This window comes from Alligator mississippiensis, chromosome 3, assembly GCF_030867095.1.
Source record: "Alligator mississippiensis isolate rAllMis1 chromosome 3, rAllMis1, whole genome shotgun sequence".
Classification (NCBI taxonomy): Eukaryota; Metazoa; Chordata; order Crocodylia; family Alligatoridae; genus Alligator; species Alligator mississippiensis.
Genome location: NC_081826.1, coordinates 80736849 through 80755415, shown reverse-complemented (window position 1 = coordinate 80755415; position 18567 = coordinate 80736849). Strand labels below are relative to the sequence as shown.

The following is an 18567-nucleotide window of genomic DNA, read 5'->3' as shown; positions in this document are numbered from 1 at the left end:
ATTAATGTCAGTTATCTACCCTATCTTATGCTGGACTTGTACTTCTAAAGCTGATGACTACTTTTCCTAATTGTGCATTTGTTCACAGATAAAGATCCTGGATTAACTGGATTGAAACTATCATAATCATTTTACTGAGAGCCAAAATACATTTGAATAAAGGTTTCTAGAAAAAAAACCTGTTCTACCTTCCCTTTAGGATGTTTAGAATTGATATGCTATAAGTTTCCTAGTGAATCCAGACAAGTATAGTTTTCTGGTCATTTATATTTCTTAGTGACAGCAAACAGGTCTACTGCTTAGTAGACAACAATATCTTTTTGTGGTACAAATTCCTGCTGTAAATGCTAATTCTATTCCTTAGTTACAAGGTAATTAGAGTAAACCTACTTAAGGGGTTTACTATTAATGTTTCTGATAAGGATGGCATTTGTTAACACTTAGACTACTAGGATGAATTTTCATAAGAGACACCGGTTCATCTAAATAAGTACATTTTTTCCATAAAAAGCAACCATATTCACTTTTCATTGTTGTAAGATTGCATTTGTCTCTGGTTTACAAGCAGTTTGACCCTGAACTGATTAGTATAACTCCCCACTATGGCCATTTAAATCAAAATGCTGCAACTTCAAACTTTGTCAGTAATTCTATTCATTTGTCTTTATCATGGCTTCAAGCTTATTCTGAATAGAAGACTAGTTTTATCTAACTAATATTGATGATGAATGGCAATAAAAATACATTGAGGAAGAACATCTATTAGGCTAGGGACAGACAATGCACATAAATCAGTTTATGTGATCAGAAACTGGTTTAAACTTGTAACAGAACAGATGTTCAGTGCACATAAACCAGTTTCAAAATGTCCAAAACTGGTTTAAGATAAACTTGGTTGAATGTAGTATCAGACTTAAGTGATTTGGCTCAAACTGGTTTATGCAATGTCTGTCCCAGACCACTTGCTGATTTAAGATAAACCAGACTCCCCCAGCATTCTGGCATGCTCTCTGGTCTGGGCAGGGCTGTCTGCTCCAGCCGCAGGGCTGCCCCCGCCCCTCTGCTCTCTAGCTGGAGCAGGGACCGGCCCTAGCAGAGACACTGGCCGGCATGGACCCGTTACAGCAAAGTGGGAAGGGAGGGTGTTAATTCTTCACTCCTTCCCCTCTTCCCCGACACAGCCAGGGTCAGCCTGTCCGTTGGGGAGCAGAGAAGAGGGGACTGCAGCGGTAGCCCCTGGAGCTGGCAAACCCTGACTTCAAGGAAGGGATGGAGGGAGGAATTAACCCTTTTTCCCTGCCCCTTCATCTTAATGGGGCCATGCTGGGTAGGTTGTCCTGTAGGGTTGGAAGGGGGGCCCTGTTCTATGCTGGGGGAGGACTCTTCCCCCTCCTCCTCCTCCCAGGGTGGGGAGGGGTACTCTGTGAGGCTCTGGATGGGAACTCTTCCTCCTCCTCCCCTTCCCCCCCCCGCCGCTGGGGGGGGGGGGGGTGTTCATGTAATGCTGCCTGGCCTCAGAGTGGGTGGGGGCAGAGGGAGGCTCTGTTCCATGCTGGAGATAAATCTTCCTCCTCCTCCTCCCCCCAGGGGGGCAGCGGCAGTGCAGAGCTCAGCTGAGCAGTGTGTAGGTGTCTGGAGTGTGAGGGAGGGTGGAGAGTGTAAGGACCTCCACACACTCCCCCCATGGTGTGCAGTCCCCACTGCCTGGCAGCAGCAGCAGGCGGGGAGGTCAGGGTGCTTGTGCCTGGAGCAGGCGCGGCTCTGGCCAGCAATGCGCGGTGGGAGGGAATGGAGCCTCCCTGAGCCTGAAGCATGGGAAGCCTCACACTGGAGCCAGCTGCTTCCCCCACTCCCCGCTGTGCAGGTCCAGCACTCTGCTGGGAGTGGAAGGAGCACTGCCCCCTGCTTCTCCACAGAGTCCAGTGCAGGGCTCCCCCTCTGTGAGAGAGGAGCTGCCGGTGTGGCGTGGAGCCACAACAGAGGCAGCCAGTGCTGTGCTGGAGGTGAGGAGTGCAGCCCCGCGCAGCCTGTCCAGCTGCTTCTATCCCTGTGGCTCTACATTGCGCCTGCAGCTCCACACTCACAGAGTGGAAGCTCCATGCTGGACTCTGTGGGGAAGCAGGGGTGGGCTCCCTCCATTCCTGGCAGAGTGTGGGACCTGCACAGCGGGGAGTGGGAGAAGCAGCTAGCTTCAGTGCAGGGCTTCCTTTGGTGCAAACTGAGTCTCAGGGAGCAGAGTCGCAGAGATAAGGCAGGCTCTGCTCCTTCCCCCCCTGCAGCGCTGGCTGGAGCTGTACCTGCACCATGCACGAGCACCCTGACCTCCCTGCCTGCTGCTGCTGTCAGGCAGTGGGGGCTGCACACCATGGGGGGAGTGTGTGGGGCTCCCTACACTACCCCATCCCTCACACCGCTCACCCTGCCCAGCTGAGCTCCATGTTCCAACTGCCCCTCTGTGGGGTAGAAGGAGGAGGGGGAAGAGTTCCCCTCATCATGGAACAGAACTTCCCCTGCCCTGGGAGGGAGGAGTGGGGGGAAGAGTCCCCCTCTGGAGCTGGGCAGCATCCCATAGAGCGCCCCCTCCCCACCACGCAGTGATGGGGGAGAAGCAGAGGAAAGAGTCCTCCTCTGGGGCCAGGCAGCCTTGCAGACACCCCTCCCCATCCCACTGCAAGGGGGGAAGGAGGAGGGAGAAGAGTCCCCCCAGCACCAAACAGGACCCCCCTCCCAGCTCCGCAGCAGTGGGGGCCAGGGAGGAGAAGGAGGATGAGTTCCCCTCTGGGGCCAAGCAGTCCTATGCGCCCAGATTGCTCCTGGCTTTCAGGAAGCCACGGGGGCAGGCATGCCAGGGCCTGGCCACACCCTACCCTCCTCAGCTCAGCTTCCCTGTGGAAGGGAGGGCTGCTCTAGCGTCCCTGGGCTTCTAGCTTGAGCCACTGCAGGAATGTGCCGAACGTCTATCTATTTGCAAACTGGTTCACTCTCTGCAGGTTAGAGTAACCTGCAAAGACTGAATCAATTCAGGCTCAGGCTTTTTGAATGTCTGTCCCTAGCCTTAATGTCTACAGTAATACTTTACTATCTAAAAATAAATCTTGATAGAAAATGTTTTCTTAGCTAAGTAACAGTAGTTTCTCTAGTGTTTAGTCTCTGTTATACAGTAGTAGGTACCTTTGCATTGACACATCCTTGAGGGTGAGACAGACATGGAGTCAGACTGTATCTATATTGATCCCATTGCTAATTAGCTCATGTCCTTGCAATTTCAAAAACAGATTTCCTTTTCTTCTCTGTCAATATCACTGTAAATCATTCATCCTCAATCTACTAATTTTAGGAATTTTGAATCACAAATTCGCTAACTAAACATAGAGACCACTCCTTCCATCGGTGTATGGTCTCTTTTCTCAGGCTCTGCAGTATGGTATGGAGATATGCAGACAAGGAGACCCCCTCTGTGTCACAGAGTAGCAATGGAACTACTTTGTGACTGCTGCCCCTTCCTCTGCAGAAACGTGTGTGGCCGGTGTACCAAAAACCCTGTCTCAAACTTCCTCTGTGCTAGGGTACAAAACACCTGACAGTTCCATGGTGCAGTGGTGGTACATACCACTCTATCTCTGCAGCTTACTGTCCATAGAATATGGCCATGATAATCCTCCTTTTGCCTCATCATTTGAAAAATGAACCTACCTTGTTCAGTATCTCTGTAGCCAACAATGAAAATGCATCCTCAATGTTTATGTTGTCTTTAGCACTGGTCTCAAAAAACGGTATTCCATGTTCCCAAGCAAGCTGAAAAACAAAAGAAGGCAAGGGAAGAACGCACTTTCACATGTAAAATACTATTTATAAAACATGAAACATTTATTAAGGTAACTTCCCAATGCTGTCAGCTTAAATATAGAAAGGAGAGTCCTACAATTTTTAATATAGTACATATTCTTTAATTTAGTGCATACCAGTTCAGTAGGGAAAAAATGACATTCATCCTTAATTTACTAATTTTAAGAAGTCCTTACAATATTCTGTTTACATTATACTTGCAAGGATGGCTTTCCTGACATGGGTTTTCACACACATTCTATAGGCTGAAAGTTTATTGGGTTTGGTCTAATTTTTCATTTAAACAGACAATGGAGTATATCTTTCATATTTTGGAGGAAACTGTTTGAAATATGCAGGAAAAAATTAATATACATATTAAGACCTGCAGAATTCAATACCTGCAAAAAGGTATAGATGGCAAAAAACAAAACATTCTGGAAAAGGTTGGTTACAATGCAAAGCTAATTTTAGAATAAAGAGGGCACCTAGAAAGGTTTCTTCAGATATTTTTTTATGCAAGGAAAGACTCCAGACTGAGACTGAGTCCAATTAACTGTTTTAGATGCTGCAGTACTACTTGAAAAACAAACTGTCTTGGAAGAAACTTAAGGAGATCAGCTGCCTATGAACAATGGTAATACAAGCCAAATACAAACCAGTTCTTAAAGGAAAGAGGAAATATCAGAGTCTCTGGAAACCAGCAAGATTTTGAGGGACTGTGAATGGGAATCAGTTTGGAATGTGTATGCATGAAGTGGCAGGAAGAGTTTTATATGAATACTGGTCCTATTTAGTTTGAATACAGGTACCCAGGTGGATAACTTCCCAGGATTTGTAGTTTGGTACTTAGAGTTCATAGGGATAGACAAACATTTGACTTGTTTTAAAACCACATGAAACACAGAACCCAATCTATAGTTATGAATAAGATGTAAGAATTGAAAATGTGTGTTCCATAAGTATTTTCTCACCCACTGACTACAGCTGAAACAGATTAACAAAGAAAGTACGCCCACCCATTTTCAGCTGAATTATATTTATGATGGAAGTTTACCATTGGGAAAGGCTTGTTGTTATTCTTGTGGGCAATACAGCAACTTCAAGCAAATTAGGCACTTTCATTCCACATACAACAAAGATATATTGCCAATATCTTTCCCCAAGCTAAACTTTAACCCCATTGTATACGTCTTCTGTATACTAAATATAGTAGGTTCCTAGCAAAGGAATTAAAAACAAAGATCACCTCAATGTATAATCAAATATACTACTGTTTGAAATATTCATAATGCCGCATGCCATGTTTGGCTTTTTCATATTGCTCTTAGGAAATTCCTCTTTAAAATCAAATGCCTAAAGACAGGAAAAGCAAGTAACATAACACCTGTACATGGTCATAATTGTTTTCCTGAAAGTGCAAATAGACCGAAGGAATAGCCCCAAGAGATGTATTCATGTCTCTCCTCATGTCAGTCCATTTTTAAATATGAATGCAAAAGAAGATGGACCAGATACCTTTAGCTTTTTTAACCTTTAATCTTTAGCTTTTTTTCAATGTAGAAAAAGACTTCAGTTGTTTACATTTTACTTCTCTTTTCCTTTTATCTGGTCCTACCAATTCTCCCATAGGCAAAAACAGAAAAAAAGAGGGAAGGGGAGACAAAATCATAAGAGGTTTTTTGCTTCATACTTCTTCTTTAGTTGGTGCTGCATTTTGGCAGGATAATTTGAGTAAAAAGAAAGAGCCATATCATGTTCCACCTATTGGGCATCTAAGACAGTGGTTTTCAAACTTGTTAAGCTGAGCACCCCTTTAAGGTACAATTTTGTTCGTATGCCCCCATCCCCTGCCCGCCACCACTGCCATCACCATGGCTGGGCAAGAACTGGGCAAAAAGGAGTGTGGGGGGATGAGTGTTGCCCACTGTGGGCTCAGGGCTCCCCACCCTGCTGCCTTTCCCTCAGGAGCCCCATGCCAGCTGTGCACCCCTGCCCACCAAGCAGCATCAGGGGGCACAACTCCATACTGCCACCACACCCGCTACTGCTGGCTGGGCAGAGAGTGCCTTGCCATGTTGGTGTATAAATTGTCTCATACTGTCAAGATCAAATTTTATGGTATAATACCATCTCCTGTACAGTGCAAGTGAGAGAACTAAAAAGACAAATGGTTTTAAAATATATTCTCTGAATGAGATTGTACTCTTGTACTATAAAATGGGAAACTATAAGTTTTGATGGACCCTTTGGGAAGAGTCAATGTATAGGATGAGAACCCTGAAGGATCTGTAAAACTTTCCTGAAGGATTCTGGAGAGAATACATGCTTACAACCTGCACTTACAAGTGTAGTATGAAATAACTAAATATGAATTATTCATTGACAGAGTTACTATTATACAATGTGATTTACTTTTTGTTAACACACACTTTATTTTACTAAAATGAGTGGACACTGTTCGCTATTTTCCTCCTAATGGAATCTTTCACTAGCTGGCTCAATCGGGATTCTCTAGTGTTTTGAAATCACATTAAAAAGGAATACTTAGTATAACTGAAGAGTGCTTCAGAACACAGGGGAAATCTAGAGAGCAAACTGGTTGGTGAGGAGGTAATGATTTGTTCCATAAAAAATAGTATGTTAAGAGAAATTTATGGTTGCATGGTTAAGCACTCAGAAGTCAGAAAATGCCATAGTTAACACTGTTTCTGAAACCCTAACACTGCCCCCTTGTGCATATGCATCATGATAGTCTTCAGTTACAACATTACAGACTGTTTGAAAAAGAGTAGATACCATTTTTTCCAACAGCCTCAAGTACATACACATCTCATCTTGTACTTCTCTGCGCCGAGTAGGTGGACTCCATGAAAATCTTATATTCAAGGCAACAGTGAATGAGATAATTATGCACTTTAAGAGATACAAACTTGCAGTGCTGCTCAAAAGGTGATCTTTTTAAAACTGAATCATTTGGAAAAATTTGGCTAGATACTACCAAGATTGAGTGTGTACCTTATGAATGAGGGAAGTGCTCCTTTCAAATGACATACAATGGATAAATACAATTATCAAATAAGGGCTATATTATGGCATTTAATTATAGCATTAACGTATCTTTTGCTTTGGCATAACTTCCTGACCTTTTCAGTTGTTCCGAGACACAAATTCTACAGTTCTTTGAAAGGTATATTATATTCTCCCACAACCATTCGTCTCCTACAGATGGTCAAGCTATTCTCACTTCCTTTATAGCAAGATGCACCCAGAGGTTATAATAGAAATGATCATACAGACATTAAGGCAGACAAGGTTCCTTGGGTGAATTTGATACCTTTATTAGACAAACCTAAATGGTTGGAGAATAGTTATTAAGCAAGCTTTCGGGTTCAAAAACCCTTCGTCAGGCTAAGGAAGCTGCAGCAGTTGCTGTGTGCTCTTCCTGGATGGAATGAAAAGTAAACAAGCCAGGGGCTGGGCTGGGCTGGGGAGTCAGTTGCCAGGCAGATTGTAATGTATCAAAAATCCAATGTCTGTGTTTAGTCCATGATCTCTAGTATCCAGCAGGTTGATGAAATGGAGCTCACAGGCTCGTCTCTGGGATGATTTGTGTAAATTTCCCTTGAGGATCAGGACTGAGAGATTGGAGAGAGAGTGGCCCTCCTGTGAGAAATGTGCCCCCACCGGTAATTGGGTGTTTCTGTCTTTGATGGATTTCCGGTGTGCGTTCATTCTGGTGCGCAGTTGTTGTTTGGTCTCTCCTACATATCTTCCATCAGGGCATTTGGTGCATTGGATGAGGTATACTACATTCCTGGAGGTGCAGCTGTAAGATCCTGGGATGCTGATGGCTCTGTTGTGGGGTGTAGTAATAGTGGAGGTGGTGGAGATGTGGGGGCAGGCAACTGACTCCCCAGCCCAGCCCAGCCCCTGGCTTGTTTACTTTTCATTCCATCCAGGAAGAGCACACAGCAACTGCTGCAGCTTCCTTAGCCTGACGAAGGGTTTTTGAACCTGAAAGCTTGCTTAATAACTATTCTCCAACCATTTAGGTTGGTCTAATAAAAGATATCAAATTCACCCAAGGAACCTTGTCTGCCTATGTCCTTAGACCAACATGGCTACAACCTAAACCCCTACAGACATTAAGGGGCCCTGCTCTAACTCATGGCACTTTACACCATGAGCTGGGTCAGGGGACCACAAGACAAAGGGGCTCCATTTTGTCTTACCCCCTGCCCTCCAGCTCCAGCTAGGCTGAGTCCAGCCAGTAGCTGCCTGCCTGTTCCTCCATCCCCCTCATCCCCTCATCCCCCTGCTGACAGTCCTGGGGGCAGAGCTTGGCTGGTGCTCACTGGTGTGAAAAATGAACCCTGGTGGGAACACAAGTTCCCTAAGGCGCTGTCCTTTAGAGAGGTGCTCTTCATCTAATACCTGATTTGCAAAGGGTTAATTTTTCACGCTATCGGACAGTTTAAAAGTACTCTGCAGCCATGCACATGTGTTGTGTCATGGCTGCAGAACACTTTCAGGGGCCCAATTGCACAAAAAATATAACTTGTGTAAGTGCCCACACCCTTCACTACAGTTGAGGACTACATATTACAACCTGGTTTTTGAGGCTTTCTGGTACAGCAATCTGAATATGTTGTGACTGCTCCATTCAAATTAAAGAAATGTGCTATGATTGATCTAAATATGAAAACAAATAACACAGTCAGTTCAGTAGCCCTTGCTGTATTGATTTACTTTGATATTATATGCATTTCACACTGGTTTTACATTTTTCAGTTTGCAATGCACTTTCAGATTTCAGTGTTGATAACTTGTAGCTACATGAAAAAAATTGCTAAGGGGAAGCTGGAGCAGCCATTAATATATATATATATTTTTTTTTTTTCCCATGAAAAATTGCCCCAAAATGTTTGTGACACTTGAAGTTTGAAAAAAATTATTTTTTCAATTATAAAATATAATTCTTGTATAAATTATAAGAACGAAGCAAAAAAAACCTACGATTTTGTTTCCCCTTCCCTCTTTTTTAAGTTTTTACCCATGAGGTAGGACCAGAAAAAAGGAAGACAGAAGAAGAGAAGTAAAATGTAAACGACGGAAGTTTTTTCTATATTGAAAAAGCAAACAGTTAATGGTTAAAAAAGCAAAAAGTTTATGGCCCATCTTCGTTCACATTCATATTTAAAAATGAATTGACATGCAAGGAGACATGAATACATCTCTTGGGGCTATTGCTTTGGTCTGTTTGCACTTTCAGGAAAACAACTATGGCCATGTACAGGTGTTATGTTTGTACCAAGAGAATTGAGGAACTGAGTTACCGCTGCCCTCCCTGAGCGTCTCAGGCTCCAAGGGATGCTGGTTTGGAGAAGCGGAGGGGAACACTGCTCTGCTGTTCCCTCCCCTCTTGAAGACTTTCCCTATCCTTCCCCAGATCAGGGTGACCCCATTCTGGGAAAGGCATAGGGAGCCTTTCCCTGCCACTCTATGCCCCCCAGGCACCAGGAGTGCAGCAGCTACTGCTCCCCATATCCTGGTTTGGAGAAGGTACAGGGAGCAGAGGAGAGGGGCCAGCTGCAGGCTGAAACATCTGTACTGCCTGTACCTTTTCTTTTTCTGCTTTGTAAGATAACCAGGACACTGATGCATTTAAGCCAACATTTTGAAAAATGGATACTGATTTCTGGTGCTTTGGTTTTGAAACTGGTAGGGTCTTGTTTTTAAAAGGGATGAGATCTTGTTGCTCCTATTGTTTTATTTCCACATAAAAAGACTGTTTCTATTTCTCTCCATTTCAGCAGGCCTGAGAAATAATTTGTTTCTCATTGTTATATGCCTGAAAGATTTTGAACCCTCTTCTCAAATCACAGCATAAAGCTAACAAACCAGCATGCCCTTATAAATATCAAATAACACCACATCAGGAAAAAACCCTCCTCAGTCTAATGCCACAAAGCAAGGAACATTGCTACTTTAAAATACAGCAAAAGCAAAACAAGAATCTAGTCCATCTTTGCAGAATGCCAAATAGTGACCAAAGAGAGAAATATTCAGCTGAGTGAGCTTTCTTAGTCCATTAACAACACCTGAAAAAGTAGGTTGCTGCCTGCAAAAGCTCATTCCTCTCTGAACCAGTTAGTCTCTAAGGGTGGCTATACACATGAAGGGGGCCTGATGGTGGGAGTCTATTATAGGCCTCCCCACCAAGAAGAGGAGAGCGACCAGGCATTCTACAGTGAACTGGCTGAAGCAGCCAGTACTAAAAATTTTATTATCATGGGTGACTTCAACTACCCTGACATCTGTTGTGAAGATCGTTCAGGCAGCTCCAGCAGATCAACCAACTTCTTGGCGACTACAGACGACCTGTTCTTGATACAGGCTGTGGGGGCCAACTAGGAATAAAGCCACTCTAGACTTGGTGCTGGCCAAAGAGGAAGACATGGTAAGTGACCTGAAGATTGGACGTGCTCTGGGTGATAGCAATCATGATCTGATCAGATTCACAATCTATTGGAAGGCTGGAAACTCTGTCAGCAGAACAGAAGTCCTAGACTTCAGATAGGCAGACTTTGGTAAACTCAGGAGTCTAGTTGGAAAGGCCCTTCACAACCAGCAACTGGACGACTTGGGAGCTCATGAAGGATGGCACTTCCTCAAGGAGGCTATTCTTACTGCTCAAAAAGAGGCTATTCCCATGTGATCAAAAAAAGAGAGAGGGGCCAAGAGACCCACTTGGCTCAACAGAGACATTAGGGAACTTCTCAAGAAGAAAAAAGAAATGTACCTGCAATGGAAAAATGGATCAGGATCTAGAGAAGAGTACGCTCATGTGGCCAGGGTCTGCAGACATGAGACAAGGAAAGCTAAGGCATCCATGAAAATCAAGCTGGTGGGCGATATTAAAGAACAAAAAATCCTTCTATAGGTACATAGGGAGCAAGAAAAAAATCAAGCTCCGCGGTGGCACCCCTACTGAACACAGAGGGGAAGCCCACAGTTCACCCCCATGAAAAATCAGAGCTCCTTAATAATTACTTCGCATCAGTTTTCCTGAAATCAGGTGAGAACTGGTCACTAGACCAGGGGTGCAGGGAATACAGCAATGATAGTGGTTCTCATAAAATCAGCCCAGAACCAGCCCAGAACAGGTGAAGACACTCTTAGATCATTTGGACGTTTTCAAGTTGGCTGGTCCAGATGACCTTCACCTGAGAGTGCTGAAAGAGCTGGCTGAGCTCATAGCAGTGCCTCTAGGAAGGCTGTTCAGGGAGTCGTGGAACTCAGGACTTGTCCCTAATGACTGGAAAAAGGCAAATGTGGTTCCTATCTTTAAGAAGGGAAAGAGGGATGACGCTGCCAAATATAGACTGACTGACTGCAGTCCTGGAGAAGATCTTTGAAAAAATGGTCAAGGAGGCCATCAACCACAAACTTGCATCTGGTTGGGTACTGAAAGCAACAGCATGGCTTTGGAGAGGGGAGGTCATGCCTAACAAACCTGGTGTCCTTTTATGACCAGGTAACTGGTCTGGACATGGGACATGAGACATGGGACCACCTAGACATGGGACAGGAGGTGGATGTCATCTACCTAGGTTTCAGAAAGGCATTTGATACTGATTTCCATCAAATCCTCTCAGATAAGTTGGAGAGTACTGGCCGAGATCAGGCTACAGTGAGGTGGGTTGGGAACTGGCTCAGTGGCCAATCCCAACGAGCTGTAATTGATGCGGTGGCCTCATCCTGAAAGGTCACCTCCAGTGGTGTACCCTAGGGGTCAGTGCTTGGGCCTGTGCTCTTTAGCATCTTTATTAATGACATGGATGAGGGATTGAAAAGTGCAGTGATTAAGTTTGTGGATAATACCAAGCTGGGGGGACAAGCAGGTACATCGAAGGACAGGTAACGGATTCAGGAAGACCTTGACAGGCTGGTCCTATGAGCTGAACAAAACCATATGAGGTTCAACAGGGACAAATGCTGGCTACAAATATGTCAAGGGAGAACGCCAGGATCTAGGAGAACAACTTTTCAGAAAAGCCCCCCCTGGGAAGACGCAGACCAATGGACTCAAGCTAGTTGAAGAAAAGTTTCAGCTAGACATAAGGAAAAACTTATTTTCTGTATAGGTAACTAGAATCTGGAACACACTTCCAGCAGAGGTGGTGCAGTCACCATCTCTGGCGGTCTTTAAGTGGAGGCTGGACAAATACATCACTGAGCTCGTTTCAGCCCAATTACCTCCTGTCCATGGCAGGGGACCGAACTTGAGGATCTTATAGGTCTCTTCTGGTCCTTCTTTCTATGATTCTATGATGATTTTCACCATTTAAAGTGTTCTAAAGCCATCACTTAATACACGTGGATGATTTTAAAACATTTTTAAAATGGTAGACGTCGCCTGAATTAAACCTTGTTGTATGTGTTTTAAATGTAAGGTGAACCGTAGTAGTGCATCTCAACCTACCTAGTTTGCCTCATCGCACATTTATTTAACTGGGGTTTCCCCGTGGCTTCAAGCTGCATTGTCCAATGTCTGGCATCCCCTAGCTTAGGGGCAAGCAATTATTTCAGGTGGAGGGCTGCTTACCAAGTTTTGGCAAGCTGTCAAGGGCCACATGGGTAGCCCCGCCTCTTGACAAGTGCCCTGCCTCCTGGTCACTATTTTGTGACCAGAAGTCCCACCCCCTAACCCCTGACCTTTGCCACCAGAAGTCCCTCCCCTTGCCCCCGGAAGTACTCCTTTCAGCAAGGGGGTTTGCCATCTCAGAACCAGAAGAATACCAAATTATATTCTAAAAAGTGATCATCTACAACATTCATTAATTTGATTTCAAAAAATATTTTTGTCCTGATTTACATGTGTTTGTGTAGTGTACGCAGAGGTGACTGCACAATAGCTTAAAATTAAGTCTTATTCTTGTATATTGTGGGGGTGGGTATAGGTTTGTGGGGGCTGTGGGTGTGTGGGTATGTGGGGTGTGGGTGGGTATGGGGGGAGGGTGGCTGGAGTTTGTGTATGGCAGTGCGAGGGGAGGTGTAGGTGCATGTGTATGGAGGGGTGTTCATGTGGGACTCACCCTATGAACACACACACACACACACACACAAACACACACACACTGCCCCTGTGCCTGCACACACACACACACACACACACTCTGCCCCTGTGCCTGCAAACATACACATACATACTCTGCCCCATGCCTGCAGACATGCACATACTCTGCCCCTGTGCCTGCTAACATACATACCCCTACCAGTGAGGTCCCATGCTCCATGGTCCAGAGATGCAGCTGGGAGCCACAGCCACATGGTGTTGGAGCAGGGCGGATGCAGGAAAGCAGGGAACTGGCTAGGGGTGGGTGGGGCTGGGCTGCTCAAGCCTGCAAGCCTGCTGAGGGCTCCCTCTGGGTCCTACTGCCCCTGTCTCCAGCTAGCTTTGACAGGGAACCAGGGCAAATAAATATTAATTTACTAAATTGTTTAGGATCTCCATGGGCAGGATAGAATGGCCTGGTGGACCGGATCCAGTCCGTGGGCCATATTTTGCCTCCCCTTGCCCTAGCTTCTACTCTACAGAACTACAGCAAGGCATGAAACTTGCACCAAGCCATGGTACATCTATTAAGTTTTAAGGCCCTGTATCTAAAGTGCTTTAAGTAAAGTGCAAAAGTTACAGCGCCTTTGAAAATGCCTGCCCTGCACATGTACAGGAACCCTAAAGGCACATACAAACATTAAATTTAGACCAGGCTATGTGAACATAGATCAATCTAAATCTGTAACTGTACAGAAGTTCATCATACATAGAACAGTCTAAAAATGGCATAAGCAGCCTAAGACGGACCTTGTGCAAGGTACACTCAATTGATTCAGGTTAGACTTATGTATCGAACTTGTGTAATGTTCCTAAGATGCCGCCTTGCCCTATCTTCTGCATGGTTTTCATTAAAATTGATAGGGTTCTGACATACAGAACATTTCCTCACATTCTGGAATTGATCAGATGTATGGCCCCACAATCAGGCCAAGGCTGAACCAGTTGCTAGAGAGAGAGAAGACTTGTCCATTACCTGCAGGTCATGGGAGGAGCAGGAACACAGATTCTAAACTTCAATCTGAATGCCTTGCTCTCCTAGAGCACCATCTGGGTACATCCCTACGGGATTCCATTCTCCCACCACCCTAACAGAACAGGAAACACAAGAAAACAAGACTGCAGTCAGTTCCTGCTGCCTTGATTCCCTCTATCACTGACCTCCCTCCTACCCAGGTTTGCAAGCTCTATGTTGCCTATTACCTCCCCACATTTCCCTATAAAAGGAAGCTGCCAATGAATCTTATCTGTTTGCCATCCCTGTTTGCTCCCTCCCAGCTAATCCCTGCTTCCTACTTTGGACATCTCTTCCCTTGAGCAACCTGTTTTCTGGCCTCCCTGACTCTCACACACCTCAGACCACCTTGAATGCAGCTACAAAAAAACCTTCTTTCCCCAATATTTTGCTTCTTCAGATCTCTGCACTGCCCTCCTTGGGTCCCCTACATCAAGGCCAGACTTCTGCTTGCATTCTTCCCAGTAATGTAACTAGGGGTAGGCAAGCAGGGCACCAAGTCTGGGTACCAATTTAGAGGCTGCACAATACTGGCAGCTACCACCACCGCTGCTGCCTTGGCCACAAAAGCTGCTTGTTACACTTCTGCATACAACTACATCTCACCCTATTCACTCAGACCTAGTCTTCTTCCTCTTCACATTTGCTAGCCAAGCAAAGCCAAGTGTCAACAAGCTAGGATACAGAGTGAGGTAGTTAGCCATGCTAGTCTGAAGAAAGGCAGAAGGGAGGGCACTGTGGTACCTCATAGATTAACTGATTAGTCTATAAGGTGCCACTCTGCCCTGCAACATAGGATACAGAGAAATGCCATGTGATACTGATTTTGGTGAAATCAGAATACCAGGGAAGCCTGAACCAGAAGACAATGAAAACTCACAGATGGCTTGATGCTAGAGGCAGAAGATTCTCTCTGCTGCCAGCTACTGCAGTCTGCACCTATCAGAGGCAGTAATTAACTTAAGTGTTTGAGAAAATTGTCCGTAGCCTGGACCCTGAGAAAAATCATGGGTAGGGGGGAAGAAGGGTTGTAACATGGGGACTTAGAACATGGGTTGAAGTTGCTGCCCTGTCAGCTACAGATACTGCACTGGGAGGTAGGGAAACTGGAGGTTCTCTAGGAAATCAAATCTTATATTAAGGCTTTTCATAGTGCTGCTTGTGGACCCCAGGCAGAAATTACTCTCAAAACAAAGTCCTTTAATAGGTGCAACTAAAAAGAATCACTGTGCATTCCAAGAAAGATGCAAACTGAATGTAGTCATGTCACTGCTGATGTAACCCTAAAAAACAAAAAGGTAATGACAAAACCCCCTTATTTACACCCCACTTTTTGCATAATCGAAGAGAAATTAAAAGAGACATTTTAGTTTTAGGATTTTTAAATGATTCACAGTACCCCAAAACATGGCTTAGTTTCTAATAATAACTAATTCATTGGGATTGTACAATGCCTACCAATAAAGAATCTCAGAAACAGAAGAATAAAAAACAAAAGTTAGCATGCCCAGTGCAAGTCAATCCATATTACCAAGGATATTTTTTAAAGATATTTTAGAAGAATATTATATACTCTAAGTCCACCTCCAGACTTCGTATTGCTTGTGGTCTTGAGTGGAAGACAATGAAAAGTAATTTTCTGAAAACAACAATGTAAGAAACAAAATGAAAGAAATGAAAGATACTGATGCAGAAGACTACCGGTACATCAGGTATCAGAAAATTGTGGAACATATTTCAGTCTCTCTCTTGAAAAGTAATACAGTGCACATGAAGACTCTAAATATTTTTAAAAGTCTGGCTCTGAAAATAATGAATTTTCAAGTGTCATGCTAGATACTACAGTAAGTATGTTTTAAAATTTAATACAAAAATCAGTGTTCTAAAGAGAGCAACTACTAAACTATTTGCTTTATTCTGGTCACATATTAAAAAACTATTCTTCTGAAGCAATTCATAACAGAATATTTGGAATTCAGGAACATATTACAGTTTTTAATGTCACAGTTCATAGCCAAATGCTAAAAACTTCAAAGCGTTAGAAGAAAGCACTAGTGATCAATGCATACCTTTTCCCCTTTTTGTTTTGGGATTACACGTTCTGTCTTCTTATCACACTTATTACCCAACAATATTATTTCCACCTCGTCATCTGCTTTCTAATAACAAAGAAAGAGAAACATCATTAACAAGCATAATCAAGTTTAAGGGGGAGAAAAGCTTTTTTCTTTCTACCTTCAACATTTCATGTCCTTGGAAAGAAATACATTTTGCCTAAATTTTTTGAGGGATGAGTTATGCAGTCAGTTATGAAAGTTCAGTTAACTAAGGCAGTATTTTAAAAAACAAGGAAAAGCAGAGGGAATAGGAGATACTATGTTCCATCTCTGGCAAGGTTCAAAGCTCATGACCCCGTCTTCTAACAAATACTTGATACTGGGGATCTGTATGCCTGAAAGTGCCCCACAAGATTGATATGGTATACCAGATGACATATTACTTAATTCTACCTTCTAGCTGTCATGAGTAGGGACCTACCAAATCCACGATTACACAATTTTTATGGAAACTGCAAATTTGGCAAGTCCCCCGTGAAAAAGCCTGGTTCCCGCAAAAAAGCACAGGGACTGCAAAAAAGCAGGAAAACGGAGAAGAGGGATGTGAAAAGAGAGCTGCAAACAGAGGCGGGAAGCCCTGACATCCTGAAGTACAGGCAGGGGGGAGGTGGAGAGGGGCAGTACAAGGAGATTTTTGCAGCTGACAGCTGCAGCCCCCCCCATGCCTCTGATTGGCTGAGGTCCCTGCCCCCACCTCCAAACCTGGAGACTGACAGGTAGCCATCTGTCAATCTCCAGGGAGGGGCAGGACTTCTAGCACCCCTTGGCTGGAGGGGGAGGGGGGGGGGACGACACTGCTGCATTCTGCTACGAACATGGTGCCAAACACTGCACTGGGATCATGATATACGGAGGTGGCCTCCGTGACTTAGGTAGGTCCCTAGTCGTGAGTACTGTCAAAAGAGTTTTTTATACTGCCTGAGTGGAAGGGGTGTAATAAGAAGCTCTGGGCACTCTTTCCACTCTATTGTATACTAGGTAGTAGAATTACACTCAAAGTGTCTGAACTTACGGTGAATCAATTATTCTAAAACATTTTCAAAAAGCTACTATAAGGTTACTGAAATACCAAAACTGCATTGACTTCAACAGGAGCAAGAATCAACCGTTCTATCCTTTGTCTACCGTTAGCTGTCCTGCTAACCCAGTTACATATATCATGAGTCTAAAATGTACTGGATGCTCTGTAATACTATTATTTTAGGCCAGTCTATTACAGCTAAAGAAGACTGGAATGATGAGAAGGGAAGTGAAAAGTTCTGTAACAGAACACAGAACCTGCAGACTGACACCATGAAATATGTAATATTTATACATATTTAAAACCACTTCTGATCTCTTGGAGTTAGTGGCCTCAGTCTGGTTCATATTGGGCAGGCATCCACATTAGAAACCCCCCCACTGTGATACAGTTATACAAGAGAATGAATGAGCATGAAGAATTAATTACCCTTCCAATTCTAGAGGTAATCCAAACAGATCAGGATCAGGAAAACTCACTTTGCTGCAACTAGTACTATAATGTATGTAGCTCAATAGAGCATTTCACTCTGCAGACCTGTCACGCTAAGTACTCTGACAGACACTAAAGCCACATACAGCCATACCCTTCCACCAGTGTGCACATGCACATACACACATTTAAAGATATACAAAGAAAAATATCCATTAAAGGATGACAGACCTAATCATCATTTTTCGTATATTTGCACTTTTACAACTAAGTTGCCTCATATGAAAGTACAGCACTAGGCACAATTTATTATTAAGGAATACCATTTCATTTTTTAATCCACTCTCATTTTGGAGTCAGCTAATCTCATTTCATAACTGCAGCTGATGCTCAAGATAATGTAGTATTAAAATGAAGTAAGATCATCATACGAGTACAAAGTACAGGCCTAAAATAATGAATCAATCTAACCTGGATTAATAGACCAAAATGTTGGCTGTTTCAGAACGCATTGGAGCTTTACTCATTAAGGTCAATGGTTCTCCTACATAAAATTACATCAGTCCCTAAAATAGGGTATGGTAAATAGACAATTTAATCACATCACATAATCATTTTTTTTATTTGAAAGAAGAGTTTATGTATCTAAAGCTTTCCTAAGTGACATTTGACTTTACTTTGAAGAAAAAGGTTAAAAGTAAAGGGTAAAACATACTTTCTTTATGAAAAACATAGAATCCATGTTTTAAATTAGCAAGTTCATTCCCATACCAAAAGGTAAGAATATTTTTTGCACAGGAATATTCTTTCAAAAGAATTTTAAAATGACAAACAACATTAAAAAGCCTTTAAGACAACAATTCCTTCAGAAAAAAATTATAATTTGATTTTCCTGTTAATATAATTTACTAGTAAGTTTGCATTTTGGTAATATGTTCCCTCCATGACTCTCAAAATGTTTACAAATATGAGAGCTTTTTTGCAGCTTGAAATGTTCATTCAACATAATTTGACTTTGGGCTACTATAGAATATAT

General features: G+C 43.5%; 1 protein-coding gene across 2 annotated transcripts in view; it reads right to left on the bottom strand.

Moving 5' to 3' along the window:
* LOC102569514 (ras-related protein Rab-10) overlaps positions 1–18567 on the bottom strand; it is a 50157-nt gene that overhangs the window by 8079 nt on the left and 23511 nt on the right. For both annotated transcript variants that reach the window (XM_059724138.1, XM_006278254.4), the window contains exons 4-5: positions 16031–16120; positions 3694–3795 (exon numbers count right to left, since the gene is read on the bottom strand). In XM_059724138.1, the coding sequence (XP_059580121.1) occupies positions 3694–3795; positions 16031–16120 (192 nt within the window). The remainder of the gene's footprint in view (positions 1–3693; positions 3796–16030; positions 16121–18567) is intronic.